At 40.8% G+C, this 14,977-nt stretch overlaps 1 protein-coding gene across 1 annotated transcript in view; it reads left to right on the forward strand.

Annotated features, from left to right (window-relative positions):
• Positions 1-5,106, forward strand: part of Moxd1 (monooxygenase DBH like 1) — a 76,848-nt gene extending 71,742 nt beyond the window's left edge. Inside the window, exons 11-12 of the mRNA XM_021174770.2 lie at positions 2,354-2,522; positions 3,881-5,106. Of these exons, the coding sequence (XP_021030429.1) occupies positions 2,354-2,522; positions 3,881-4,045 (334 nt within the window). The 3' untranslated portion in view covers positions 4,046-5,106. The remainder of the gene's footprint in view (positions 1-2,353; positions 2,523-3,880) is intronic.
• The last annotated feature ends 9,871 nt before the right edge of the window (positions 5,107-14,977 follow it).

Consider the following 14,977-nt stretch of genomic DNA (forward strand, 5'->3'; position numbering starts at 1 on the left):
GTTTGCTCCCGTCCTCTGGTTGTCCTACCAGCTCATGTAGCTTCCACTCTTTTCTTTCTGTGAACTCTCCATAAACATTAACTTATTGTTTTTTATATAGAATCAAAGATTTTAAAGTCATCTCTACAGAATGTTTACAGTGTTCACTTTGGCCAGCAAAGCTGCACAAAAGTCACTTTTAGAACTTTAATCACATCAAATGCCTTAGTAAAGGTTCAGGCGTCCCCTTGTAGTCTTTCCTGGGATTGCAGGCAGATACTTCCAGTGCCCATCCTGCAATTCCTGTATTCCATTTACAAACATAGTTTAATTTTTTTTGCAACATATACATCTTCTCCCTTCAAAGGTAAATGTTATTATAATATTTAATATCAAATTAACTTATAATAAGTAAAATAAATAACAAATATCATTAAATAAAACTAGGAGCAAATTTTAAATGCAGAATATGCAAATTTAATAGGCTTCTTTCCAATCAAGATTTGCTGTACCGCAATTCTGGGTTATATGTCACCAGAATTTGCTGAGAAAATGCTATAGGTCTGAGGAAACTGTGTGATATATTTAATGTAGAGCGATGCAGATTATTCCTAAGTTACTGAATTCAACTTTAAAGACAGTATGAAGTAATGCATTTAAGACTCTACAAAGACATTTTGACTTTAGTTGGGGGTTGGGGAGATGAGGGCTGAGAGATATAGCCCTGCTCAAATCCTACCCATTCTTTTCATGGTCTCGCTTCTTAGAATAGAGAAAAAGAATGTTCAAATTTGACATGAAAATATTACTTTCATAATCCCTCCCCTCAGATCCATTGCACTGGCCTCGCTTATTTAACATGGTGACACCCACTGTGCCTCAGGTTAGACAACAAATGGTCAGAGTGTCTTGGCCATGTGTTTAGACTGGATTCAGCAGGCAGGAATCTGTGATAACCAACGATCACCAAACCACCCTGTGGGGCTATCACACGTCTGCCACCTAGTGGTCACTCATGGCAATCTCACGTAACAGCTGTAGGTTAGTTAAGGGAAAGTTTTGGCTGCATACGTTATGCTTTTCTTTATCCAGAAGTCAATAGTATACAACGTTGACAGGAAGCAGTCTCCTGAATAGCCTTTCAAGGAGGCTAAAACCCTCTTGTGTTATCTTTTCATTCTTTGCCATTTAAAACCAATGTGCCTGTTTTTAGGGTGTCTGTGGGAGCAGAGTATGTTGTGTGTGAAGTATAATTTTCTCAGTATATATTTTTTTTGACACAGGGTCACATGTAGCCCAAGGGTGGTCTTGAACTCACTATGTGGTGAAGGTTAGACTTGAACTATTTATCCAGCTTCTGTCTGGATGCTGGGGTTACAGGGAGAGGCCACCACAGATAGCTTCCATGCTTTTAACCGCTAATTCAGAACTAACTCTTTTGTGTTGGTTTTCTCAAGCAGCCAAAGCAGGAGATCTGCTGCTGAGGCATCCATCCCCACTGGGTACTCTACACTTTGTACCCGGTACAGTAACTTTCAAGAACCTAGACTGTTCTTAATTATATCCTTAGAATAACATCCTGTTTAGACATTACCTATTATGTTAGGGTGTTCAGTGGAATTCTCAAACCCTGGGAATGCTTTCTGATGCAAATTAATCTGTCTAAAAGTTAAAATTCCCATGCTCTGATGGAGGGCACTACATCCATCTACATAGGCAGAGCACTAACTAGATTTAGTGGATTATAAGCAAGGGAAAGAAAGACATGAATTGGGAGGAGTGTGCTGGGGATGAGGGTGGAGGGGTGAAATGGATATGTAGGTATAGATATTTATATGTTGTTTTGTTGTATATATGTATGAAATTTTCAAGAGTAAAGAAAATTTGAACAAAAAGAATGTCTCTAAAAACGAAACACCGAGCAACAAAATTTGATCGAGCAACAAAATTTAATCAGCGTGTGTAACTGAAAATTACAAATAAAAATTACATATGATTTCACCTAAAATAGAAACTTGTGTCTAGAGAAAAATCATTCTTTTAAAAGCCTCTGTATTTGTTCACTAGAGAGATCGTTCAGCAGTTAAGAGGGAACCCAAGTTCATTTCTCAGCATCCAAATGTCGGCTCATCACCACTTGGTTCACATCCATACATGCAGACGAAGCACTCATACACATAAAATAAATAAGTGTAAAAGGGGAAAAAAATCCAACTTTATTTGGAGTGGATTTCTCCTCACAACTATTGAGTCCCTAAATGTTTATATGGCTTTATTTTTGTATGTGAAAAGTGAACATGCATAAAGTCTATGTTAAAATGATAAAACACTTCAGGAAATATAATGTAATGCAGTTGTGATCATTTAATTTCAGGACATGGCCTTTCATTATCAAAAGCCCTAAGCAGTACAGAAACCTTTCTTTCATGGATGCAATGAACAAGTTCAAATGGACCAAAAAAGAAGGGCTGTCCTTCAACAAGCTCGTCCTTAGCCTGCCCGTGAATGTGAGATGTTCTAAGACAGACAACGCAGAGTGGTCGGTAAGCCCAGCATTTCATCTTCTGGGAACCTGGTTGCCACAGTTTATCTGATTCCCAAAAATTAAAATCTAAGCTTCAGGCATTCATCTATAAACCAGTGGTTGGGGTGTCCTTTGATGTTTGATTATGTAATTTGTTCAGTGATCATTTGAGGTGACAGACAACCTCCTGAGAGCTCCCTTTGAAGAGAGATGTTTATTCTGAAACTTCAGTTGTGAAATGGTAATGCATGGGGCAGCTTTAGATACCATGGGGACCTGCCTGCCTGGGGCAGCTTTAGATACCATGGGGACCTGCCTGCCTGGGGCAGCTTTAGACACCATGAGGACCTGCCTGCCTGGGGCAGCTTTAGATACCATGGGGGCCTGCCTGCCTGGGGCAGCTTTAGACACCATGGGGACCTGCCTGTAGCTCTTTCCAAGACTCCTTTTACTCCACCCCCTCCCTGCCAGGCCTAGAGTTTCTGCATCCTCTGGTGGCTTGGTTCTTCAGCAAACACAGCCTATCCCCTAATCTCCAGCAGAAGTGCAGGTGACTAGGCAGGATCTTGCTATGAAAAGATGATGTGACTATGACAACATACAGAACAACAGTTCTCAGCCTGTGGGTCACAATCCCTTTGACTATTCTGCATGTATTTATATTATGATTCATAACAGTAGTAACATTAGCGTTATGATGTAGCAATGAAATAATTTTATGGTTGGGGGTCACCACCACATGAGGAATCATATCAAGGGGTCTCAGAAGGTTGAGAATCACGGATACAGAAGAGTTTATTCCAAGGCTTACAGTTTTGGAAGGTTAAACCCTGACTATCACAACCAGGAACCTGGCAGGTATGGTGCTGGAGCGGCAGCTGAGAGATTACATTCCTATCTAAGTAGGAGTGGGAAGGAGAGAGAGGGAGGGAGGGTGGGAGGGAGGGAGAGAAGGGAGGGAGGGAGGGAGGGAGAGGGGGGAGCAGGGAGGAAAGGAGGGAGGGAGGGAGAGGGAGAGAGAGAGAGAGAGAGAGAGAGAGAGAGAGAGAGAGAGAGAGAGAGGGAGGGAGGGAGGGAGGGAGGGAGAGAGAGAGAGAGAGAGAGAGAGAGAGAGAGAGAGAGAGAGAGAGAGAGAGAGAGAGAGAGAGAACTGACTGAAACCTCAAGGCCCACACGCAGTGGTACATGTACTCCAACAAAGAAAAAGAAGCCACACCTTTTGATCCTTTTTAGTTTCACCAACCAAGGATGAAGTATTCAAATATATGTCAAATATATGAGTGTTGGGGTCCCTTCTGATTCAGACTAACGAAGTAAGCTAGGCCACAGCCCTGCTCTTATATAGCGGCTCACAAGAATGGCCTTTTTCTTTTTCAGATTCAAGGCATGACAGCATTACCTCCTGATATCAAAAGGCCTTATGAAGCAGAACCTCTGGTGTGCGAGAAAGCAGCTTCCCCACCTCTACATGGCATTTTCTCCCTCCGCTTGCTCACATGCGCTCTGCTTCTTGGAAGTATGCTGAGCACCCAGGGTTTGTGACTTCTGTCATACCAGAGTCTGGAATATATGACTGTCCCTTAAAGTCAGGTTAAAGACCATGTCTATGTTAGGCCTGGAGAGATGAGTGGGTACGAAGAGCTTGGAAACTTAAATTTCTGCACACATGCTCTTTCCGTTTTCCTTCCCAGGCTACCTGAGTGATGTGACTGTGGTTCTCTGGGTTTCTCGACGAAAGTCCATGTTCTGTGCACATGATTAGTAGAATAAAAAAAAATTCTACTAATTCAGCACATCAAGTGGAAAGCAAAGAGTCTTTAATATTTCAGAATTCCATGTGATGTCAACATGACGCTCAACGTCCTTCTCACAAACACGTTGACCTTAATATCATTAGTGGACTTACTCTCCGCTCCCGTTTGCTCTTTTTCCTTTTTGGGTGTAAATCGCCAGGGTGAGCATAGCCCTCTCTTCGACAGGTCCCAGTCCCTGTGGTTTCTCTGATTTTACTCATGGTCCTCTGACCTCAGTGTTTATCTCTGCATCTTTGGCTTCCTCCATCCACCCAAGCCCACATCAAAGTATTTCCCAGTCTTTCTAGCACTGCCCAGCTGAATGTGTTTCTTACTGTACAACTCTCTTAAAGAAGAGAGATGTGAGTAAGTGTGGAGATGATGGGGGCTGATTGTTAACTGAGGGAAAAAAAATGGAGAGCAGTGAAGGGTTCTAGATGGGGTGAGATCCCCAAGACAAGCAGACGGTGTGTGCATGCAGAAGGCAGGGCCACAGGGTCTGTAAGGTTCCTCACCACTCAGTGCTACCCTCTGGGTCGATCTGAGTCACATTTCCTATAACAGATTTATTTTTATATTAGCTAATAAACCGACTTCCAATACAAAATTGTCACCAACTGAAGGTCTTATTCTTTTGGTTCTCTTTGTATTATCTGCTTAAATCTTGTTTTATGTCCTAGCTTCATCCATTAAGCTGAATGTCTGGATCAAATTCATAAGCTTAAAGGAATAAAGGTTTTGTATGGTATCTTGTGCGATTCATGCGAGAATCAAGCTGTTGTGTACTGATGTCAATAAAATCAGCTGAGAAACTGTATTTTTCCACTTTAAGCCCTTTCTGTCTTACAAATATCATCTACATTGTCATTTAAATAAATATTATGCTTTAGAGTCTTTTCTTCTTGGTTCAAAGAATTTTTACATTTGAGGAAATATTGACCTATTTTGTGTCTAATTTTACTTATTTTTATTTGTATGTATGGTTTGTATCAGATTCTATGATTTTTTTTCTCTCTATATTTTTTCATTTGACTGTTTGCCTGAGGAATATGATCACCTCAGATACACCTATTTGAAATTTCATGTTTATTTCTACTTCAGAATTTCTGGGATCTGAAGTATCAAAACCAAATGACTTCCGTTGGGAGTGATTCAGTACTGTGTTTCGTCATTGTTATTTATTATAACTTAGTTCTTGTTATTGTACTTGGTAAGCGAGGTGAGCGCTGTAAGCATGAAGCACTTCAGAAGCGTGTGTGAGGAGCCAGCCCAGGAGACCTCTTCCCACTGCCATTGCGGGGCACAAAGCTGGAACTATGTTCTCCTAGGGTACCTTGTGACTATATAGCCCACATATAGAGTGGGGTTAGGAGAGATTAGGCCATGAGAATACTGTGCAGTACTTACACCCTGTGATGCTAAGTAGAGCCTCTGAAACTGCCTGGGCTTACTCTTTTTCACGGTCTTTGCGATGCTGCCTTGGTCAACATTAGCTGCTTCCTAAGACTGTCTGGCATGGAAGCCTGACACCTGAGGAAGAAGAGAATCCAAACAGATGAGATGACCTCTGTTTTGATCCTCACCTACAGGGCCTGTGAGGGAGACATGAAATTCAGAATTCATCCTGGTTGTGGGGACCTTGGATGGTCACACTTTTCTGAACATGTTCAGGGAACTAGCAGTGAGAAGAGCGATGCAGTTAGCTGAGGCAGAAATGGAGCAGCTTTGATGTGACCCTGATTCTAATGGCTGCAGAGACCAAGGGAAGGACACTTGGAAGCAGGAATAAACACATTATACAGTTTGCTCAATCAAACTCACTCCTGAGCATGAGGGATATTTCTGGTTTTCTATGTGCTGAGCATCATTTCACGTTCTTATAAGAAAAAAATTAATAGTCTGAGTATCTCTGTAGAACTGATTCAGTATAAGAGGAATCAGGGAAACAATCACATCATGTCCATGAACTCTGATGAATATTGATAGCTGTCCATCACTTTTCTTCACATCCTGAAACATTTTTTATTTATTCACTTTACATCTCAATATCAGCTCCCCTTCTCCCTCTTGTCCTTTGGGAAGGGAGAGACACCCCTCTAGGTATCACCCCCACACCAACTATAGCCCTGCACCACCCCACCCCACCCTTGACCTTGTGGGATGATGGAGCATCTTCTGGGTCTATGTTGAGGAGTGGTATAGTTGGGTCTTGAGGTAGAACTGTTCTCAAATTTCTGAGAAACCAACCAACTGACTTCCAGAGTGGTTGTACAACTTTGCACTTCCACCAGCAATGGGGAAGTGTTTCCCTTGCCCCACATCCTCGCCAGCATGTGCTAGCACTTGAGTTTTTGATCTTAGCCATTCTGCTGGGTATAAGATAGAATCTCAGGGTCATTTGGATTATTTGGGTTACCATTTCCCTGATGACTAAGGATGTTGAGCATTTCTTTAGGTGCTTCTCAGCCATTCAAGATTCCTCTCTTGAGAATTTTCTGTTTATCTCTGTATCCCATTTTTGCTGGTGTCCAACTTCTTGAGCTCTTTATATATTTTGGATATTATCCTTCTGTCAGGTGTAGAGCTGGTTAAAATCTTTTCCCAACCTGTTGGCTGCCATTTTGTCCTATTGGCAGTGTCCTTTGACTTACAGAAGCTTTTCAGTTTCATGAGGTCCTATTTATTAATTCTTGACTTTGGAGCCTGAGCCATTGGCGTTCTGTTCAGGAAGCTGTCTCCTGTGCTGCTGAGTTCAAGGTTATTCCCCACTTTCTGTTCTATTAGATTTAGTGTGTCTAGTTTTACATTGAGGTCTTTGATCCCTTTGAAGTTGAGTTTTGTGAGGTGATAAATATGGATCTATTTGCATTTTTCTACGTGCAGACATCCAGTTTGACCAGCACCATTTTTGAAGATGCTTTTTGTGTTCCATTCTTTGGTTTTGGCTTCTTTGTCAAAAATCAAGTGTCCATAGGTGTGTGGGTTTATTTTTGGGTCTTGATTCCATTCCATTGATTAACCTGTCTGTAGGCAGTTTTTATTATCACTGCTCTGTAGTACGGCTTGAAGTCACACTTCTTTTATTGTTCAGGATTGTTTTAAAGATCCTAGGTTTTTTTATCATATGAAGTTGAGAATTGAGTTCTTTCAAGGTCTTAAAGAATTGTTTTGGAATTTTGATGGGTTTCCATTGCATCTGTAGATTGCTTTGGTAAAATGGCCATTTTCACTATGTTAATCCTACTGGTCTATGAGCATGGTAGGTCTTTCTACTTTCTGATATCTTTCTCAATTTCTTTCTTCAAATATTTGAACTTCTTGTCATACAGGTCTTTTACTTGTTTGGTTAGAGTTACACCAAGATATTTTATAATACTTGTGACTATTGTGAAGGGTATTGCCTTCCTAACTTCTTTCTTAGCCCATTTATTGTTTGTATAAAGGAGGACAACTGATTTCTTTAATATTTTTTTTTTATCCAGCCACTTTGCTAATGGTGTTCAACAGCTGTGTGACTTTTTTGGAAGAATTTTTTGGTGTCACTTATGTATTCTATCATATCATCTTTGAATAGAGATAATTTGACTTTTTCCTTTCCAGTCTGTATCCCCTTGATCTCTTTTAGTTGTCTTATTGCTCTAGAAAGAATTTTAAGTACTGTATTGAATAGGAAGAGAGTGAACAGCCTTATCCCTGATTTTAATGGAACTCGTTTCTCTAGATTTAAGTTGATGTTAACCATTGGCTTGCTATATGTTGGCTTTATTGTGTTTAGATATGTATCTAGAATTCTTGATCTCTCCAAGACTTTTAACATGAAGGAGTGTTGGATTTTGTCAAAGGCTTCTTTAGCATCTAATGGGTTAATCATGTGGGTTTTTTTCTTTTAGTTTGCTTACATGGTGGATTAAGTTGATGAACTTTTGAATATTTAATCATTCCTGAATTCCTGGGATGAAACCTACTTGATTATAGTATATGATGTCTTTTTGGATTCAGTTTGCAAGGATTTGATTATTTTTTCATTAATGTTCATAAGTGAAATTGGTCTGAAATTCTCTTTATATCTTGATGCTTAGTGGTTTAGGGATCAGGGTGACTGTGGTCTCATTGAATGAGTTTGGCAATGTTCCTTCTGTTTGCATTTTGTGTAATAGTTTGAGAAGTATTGGCATCAGCTCTTTTTCGAAAATCTCATAGAATTCTACATCTGGCCCTGGGCTATTTTTGGCTGGGAGATTTTAATGGCTGTTTCTATCTCTTAGGGGTTATAGATCTGTTTAAATAGTTTATCTGATCTTGACTTAGCTTTGGTAATTGGTATCTGTCTAGAAAAATCATCCATTCACTTATATTTTTCAATTTTGTGAAGTATAGGCTTTTGATATAAGATCTAATCATTCTTTGAATTTCCTCAGTGTCAGAAATGAAAATATCTCCTTTTTCATTTCTGATCTTGTTAATTTTGGGTACTTTTGCGCTACCATTTAGTTAGCTTGTCTAAAGATTTTTCTATATCATTGATTTTTCTCTGAGAACCACCTCTTGGTTTCATCGATTCTTTTTATTGTTCTCTTGGTTTCTCATGTATTGAGTTCAGCCCTGATTGTGATTATGGCCTGCCATCTATTCCTCCTGGGTGTGTTTACTGCTACTGCTGGTGCTTCTGCTTCTCCTTCTCTTCCTTGTCCTCCTATTCTTCCTCCTCCTTTTTCTTTCAAGACCCTTCAGGTGTATTCCTTTTTTATTGGTTATTTTATTTATTTACATTTCAAATGTAATCCCCCTTCCCAGTTTCCCCTCCATAAACCTCCTATCCCATCCCCCTGCCCCTACTATTATGAGGATGCTCCCCTACTCACCTGCCCACTCCTGCCTCACTGCCCTAACATCCCCTACACTGGGGCATTGAGGCTCCACAGTACCAAGGGCCTCCCCTCCCATTGATGCCTTCAGTTCTCCCTGTAACTCCTCCATTGGGGTCCCTCTGCTCAATCTGATGGTGGATTGCAAACATCTGCATCTGTATTGGTCAAGCTCTGGCAGAGCCTCTCAGAAGACAGCCATACCAGGCTCCTGTCAGCAAGTATTTCTTGCCATCAGCAATAGTGTCTGGGTTTGGTGTCTGCAGATGAGATGGGTCCCTAGGTGAGGCAGTCTCTGGATGGCCTTTCCTTCAGTCTCTGCTTCACTCTTTGTCCCTGCATTTCTTTTAGACAGGAGCAATTCTGTGTTAATATTTCTGAGATGGGTAGGTGGCTCCATCCCTCAACTGGGGGCCATGCCTAACCTCTGGATATGGTCTCTACAAATTTTCTCTCTCCTTTGTTGGGTATTTCAGCTAATGTTATCCCCATTGGGTCCTGGGACCCTCTTGCTTTCCTGGCATCTGTGGCTTTCTAGTAGTTACCCCCAGTTCCCAATCTCCCACTGCTACACCCCTGAGATGTACAAGAGGGACAGGTGTACTCTTAATTAATTTGTATGAGAACTCTCCAATTTCCTTATGAAGGCACTAGTGCTATGAACTTTCCTTTTAGCACTGATTGCCTTGTGTCCCATAGGTTTAAATATGTTGTGCCTTCATTTTCATTGATTTCTAGAAAGTCTTCCATGTCTTTACTTCTTCCCTGATCCATTTGCTTAGCAAACCTACTTCCTGCCTGTCTATCTTTGTTAGTGAGCTGCAGAATGATGGATTTTATTCACACATACACTCTGTTAGTGTGTGTCTTTTTACTGGGGAATTGAGTCCATTGATGTTGAGAGATATTAATGTCCAATGGTTGTTACTTCCTGCTATTTTGATATTGGTTGTGCTAGTGTGTGTGTGTGTGTTTCTCTTCTATTGATTTTAATGGTATGAAATTATTTATTTCTTGTGTTATCTTGAGTGTAGTTAGCTTCATTGGGCTGGAGTTCTAGTATCCTCTGTAGGGCTGAATTAGTGGAAAGATAGTGTTTAAATTTCTTCCTGTCATGGAATATTTTGGTTTCTCCATCTATAGTGGTTGAAAGTTTTGCTGGGCATAGTAGTTTGGGCTGACATGTGTGGTCTCTTAGGGTCTGCAGGAACAATGCCTGGGCCCTTCTAGCTTTTGAAAGTCTCAGGTGAGGGATTGATGTAATACTGAATAGGTTTGCCTTTATATGTTACTTGCCCTTTGCCCTTTGCTGCTTCTAAATTTTTTCTTTGATCTGAATATTTTGTGTTTTGACTGTTATGTGGCAGGAGAATTTTCTTTTCTGGTCCAATCTGTTTGGTGTTCTGTAAGCTTCTTATACATTTATAGGCATTTTTTTCTTTAGGTTGGGGAATTTTTCTTCTATGATTTTGTTGAGAATGTTTTCTGGGCCTTTGAGCTATGAATCTTCTTCTATTCTTATTATTCTTAGGTATGTGGTCCTTTCATACCCCTCCAAATTTCCTGGATTTTTTGTGTCATGAACTTTTTAGATTTTTGCATTTTCTTTGATTGACATAATGATTTTCTTCTATTGTATCATCTGTAGCTGAGATTCTTTCTTCCATATCCTGAATTTTGTTGGTGATGTTCGCATCTGTAGTTCTTTTCTCTTTCCTAGATTTTCCATCTTCTGGATTGCTTTGGTTTCTGTTTTCTTTATTGCTTCTATTCCCCTTTTCAGGTCTTGGACAATTTTATTCATGTCCTTTACCTGTTTGATTGTATTTTCCTATATTTCTTTATAATTATTTGTTCTTTATCCCGAGCTTTTGTCCCCACCAGCAAGAACACACTCAGGACAACTGGAATCTTCTGGGGCAAAAGCTTTATTGCTTACTTCTTCAGGAGCCAGAGGAGAAGAGAGAGAAAATGGTGAAGCCCCGTCCCTTTTATGGAGGATTGTCCTCCGCCTCGGATGTGTCGCTCCCTGATTGGTTGTCGTCACGGGGAAGGCAGAGCACATGGAGTGGAAAACTACCCCGGCACATGCGCAGCTTGCTTGTTTACTACTTAGAACACGGGTGTAAGCGCCATCTTGTAATGGCGAATGTGAGGGCGGCTCCTCACAGTTCTTTTAATGCCTCTACCTATTTGAATGTATTTTTCCTGTATGTCTTCATTTCCTCCTTTAAGGCTTCTATTATCTTTATAGGATTGGATTTAAGATCCTCTTCTTGTGCTTCAGTTTCATTAGGACAGCCAGGGTTTACTGAAACAGGATAGCTGGGTATTGTCCTAGGCCTTGTTGATTGTGTTCTTATGCTATCCTTCAGGCATCTGGGTTTCCCTGGTATTTGCTGGGTAATCCTGATGGCAGCAGTACTTCTTGGGAAGATGGGGGAAACCATGGACCAGACAATAGAGGTCAGGGTATCCGACTTGGCTGGCTGTGCCTCAGGCTGATCCCACTGCCAAGGGATTGGTGGGGCAATGTTCCAAGCTGATAGTTCTTGGGGTCTCCACAGGCCTCCATGGGGAATCAGGACACTCTTGAGGTCCTACAAGGCTCCTCAGAACCAGAGAGTAAACCCAGAGCCAGACAATGGAGTTCAGGGAGTTCAGGGGATCTCATGAAACTCACCTCTCCAGGCTGTGTCCTGGGTGGCCCTAACTGGGATGGGATTAGTGGAGCAGGAATCCAAGCTGCTTAGTTATGGGCTCCTGAAGACCTTCTTCACATTTTTTATATCAACCTATTTATCTATTTACAGAAAGTAAATTATTTAAGTGTGATCAAAGAATAACAATCATGGAACCAGGATGAAGGGTGCAAGCATTCGTTGGATTATTCCCCGCAATTATTCTGTTTGGAAGTATTTCAAAATGAGAGGTTACAAATGCTAAATAGAGAACAAAATAGCCAATATTGAGCTGATCCAAGGCCCATGCAGTGAAGAGGGCCTCTGCCCTATGTAGTGTCCCCACATTTGTGGATGACAAAGAAAGTGGTTGTACAGTTTGCTTAACAGGACTCACTGCTGATCATGAAGGCTTGGTCACAAGATGCACACGGAAGTAGAAGAGCTGATTTCTGATGTCTAGTTTTTTCCTTGTCACTAAGTGAATGTGTTAGCATCCAGAAAAGAAGCGGTGGGGTGAATAATCAAGAGAGAGGCAGAACTGAAATTGTTCTATCAAGAAATGGAGCTGCTTCTTGTTTGTTTGTTTTTATGGGACAGAATCTCACTATGTTGCTCTGGCTGGCCGGGAACTCAGTATGTAGAATAGGCTGGCCTTGAACTTACAGAGATCCTCTTGTCTCTGCCTCCAGAATACTGGGATTAAAGGCGTGGACCATGATGCCTGGCAGGGCCACTTTTTCAAGAGCAAAACCCATCTTTTTTCACGGTTGTATGAATGAATCACGGTTAATGTATTTCCTTTTTGTTAAGAGTTTGAACACACAGGAGACTAAGGACAGTGTGGAAATCCACATTGTTGCACCCACTGGAATCTGCACAGGATCTGGCAAAGAGTACAAAGTTAAAATGATAACAGCTTCTCATTTCATTTCAACCTTTAATGTTAGGTCATTTGTAGGAGGAATGTTGTCAAGAAGTTACAGACCTTTTTTAATGAGTTGAGAAAATAAAGCAAAACCAAAAGTTGCAAGGTCTCTTTAAAAGTGTACTGGCTGGTTTTGTGTGGCAACTTGACATAAGCTAGAGTCATCAGAGAGGAAGGAGCTTCAGTGGAGGAAATGCCTCCATGAGATCCAGCTATAAGGCCTTTTCTTAATTAGTGATTGATGGGGAAGGCTCAGCCCATGGTGGGTGTTTTCATCCCTGGGCTGGAGGTCCTGGGCTCTATTTAAAAAACAAACCAGAGCAAGCCCTGGGGAGAAAGCCAGCAAGCAGCACCCTCCATGGTCTCTCCATCTGCTCCCATCCCCACACTTTTGCCCTGCTTGAATTCCTGTCCTGATTTTCTTTGGTGATGAACAGCAATGTGGAAGAGTAAGCCAAATGAACGCTTTCCTCCACAACTTGCTTTTCTGTCATGGTGTTTTGTGGCAGCAATAGAAACCCTGAGACTAAAAGCATTTTTTAAAAAAAGAAAAGAAAAGAAAGGAAAAGGAAAGGAAGGGAAGGGAAGGGAAGGGAAGGGAAGGGAAGGGAAGGGAAGGGAAGGGAAGGGAAGGAAAGGAAAGGAAAAGAAAAGAAAAGAAAAGAAAAGAAAAGAAAAGAAAAGAAAAGAAAAGAAAAGAAGAGAAAAGAAGAGAAAAGAAGAGAAAAGAAGAGAAAAGAAAAGAAGTATTCTGTTTTTAAAATGAGAGTTTGGAGGGGGTGTAGGGAAGAGAGCTCTGGCTCTTTGCTGTACTGCAGCTGTAATTGAGAAACAGGCGCCATCGTGTGGCACAGACGAAAAATGATTCTGTTGACCGAGCTTCACGTTCACATTCTTTTAGAACTCCTAAGCTAGCTCAAAACGAATTCTCCAGTTTCAACAACATCTCTGTACAAGATACAGGTACAAGAAGTTTGGTTTTTGTTTGTTTTGCTCTGTTTCGTTTTTTTCTTTCTTTTTTTTTTTTTTTTTCAAACACTTGAAACTTTCTGGAACAATCCAGAATGGCTCTAAGCTAGTGAGAATTTAAGTTCGTGTTTTTTGAGCAAACAATGAGCACAGCGCCCTCTTGTGGTTCATATGTTACTTTGCAGACAGAATGATAAATTTGTGGAATCAAACTTTAGAAAGGGAAGACTTGATTAAAGGGTTGTAGGAAGAAGAGAGGAAGAAGCAAGAGTTTCTGGTGCGCTATTGCAAAAATAGGGAGATTTCATATAATGTACTGTACATCTTTAAAACACAAGAAAGGATTTGAGAAGTTTCACTACAAATTAGAATGTAGTATGACCAGCTGCCTCAAGCTACTGTCTGCCTGTCTACTATCTACCTATCATCTCTATATATCTATATATCTATCTCTCAGCTATCTCTCTAATATCTACGTACCATCTATAATCTATCATCTATCTGACTATCTATACCTATCTATTATCTGTCTATTATATTTCTTCTATCTATCTCATCAAACTAGCAAAGTAGCCAAGACTGACCTTGATCCTCTGTGTCCAAGCCCTCAGTGACATGATTATAGGCATATACCACCATGCATGGTTTAACTGAAATTTTATACTTCCTGTTATTCTGTCATAAGACAAAAGATAAATGTCATCTTATACACCTGTTGAAAGAAATTTTGTGCAAACCTTGTAATGACTAGTTTTGTGACACTTGACACAAGCTAAAGTCATCCAAGAGGAGGACAACTCGATTAAGAAAATGCCTCCATAAATTTGGGCTGCAAGCAAGCTTGTAAGTCATTTTCTTAATTAGTAATTTATGGGAGATGACTCAACCCACTGTGAGTGTTGTCGCCCCTGGGAAAGCGGTCCTGGGTTCTATAAGAAAGCAGGCTGAGAAAGCCAGTAAGCAGCATCCCTCCATGACCCCTGATTCAGCTCCTGCCTCCAGGTTCCTGCCCTTTGGTGATGAACAGCACTGTGGAAGTGTAAATGCTATCCTCCTCAACTTACTCTTTGGTTATTTGGTACTGGCTGACTCTGTGTGTGTTGACACAAGCTAGAAGCATTCATCACAGAGAAAGGAGCCTCGGCTGAGGAAGTACCTCCATAAAATCCAGTTACAGGGTATTTTCTCGATTAGCTATCACAAAAGCCATTGCAATAATAAGCATTGTGTTATTAGCC

This window comes from Mus caroli, unplaced genomic scaffold, assembly GCF_978045245.1.
Source record: "Mus caroli unplaced genomic scaffold, Mus_caroli_1 scaffold_9, whole genome shotgun sequence".
NCBI classification, from domain to species: domain Eukaryota; kingdom Metazoa; phylum Chordata; class Mammalia; order Rodentia; family Muridae; genus Mus; species Mus caroli.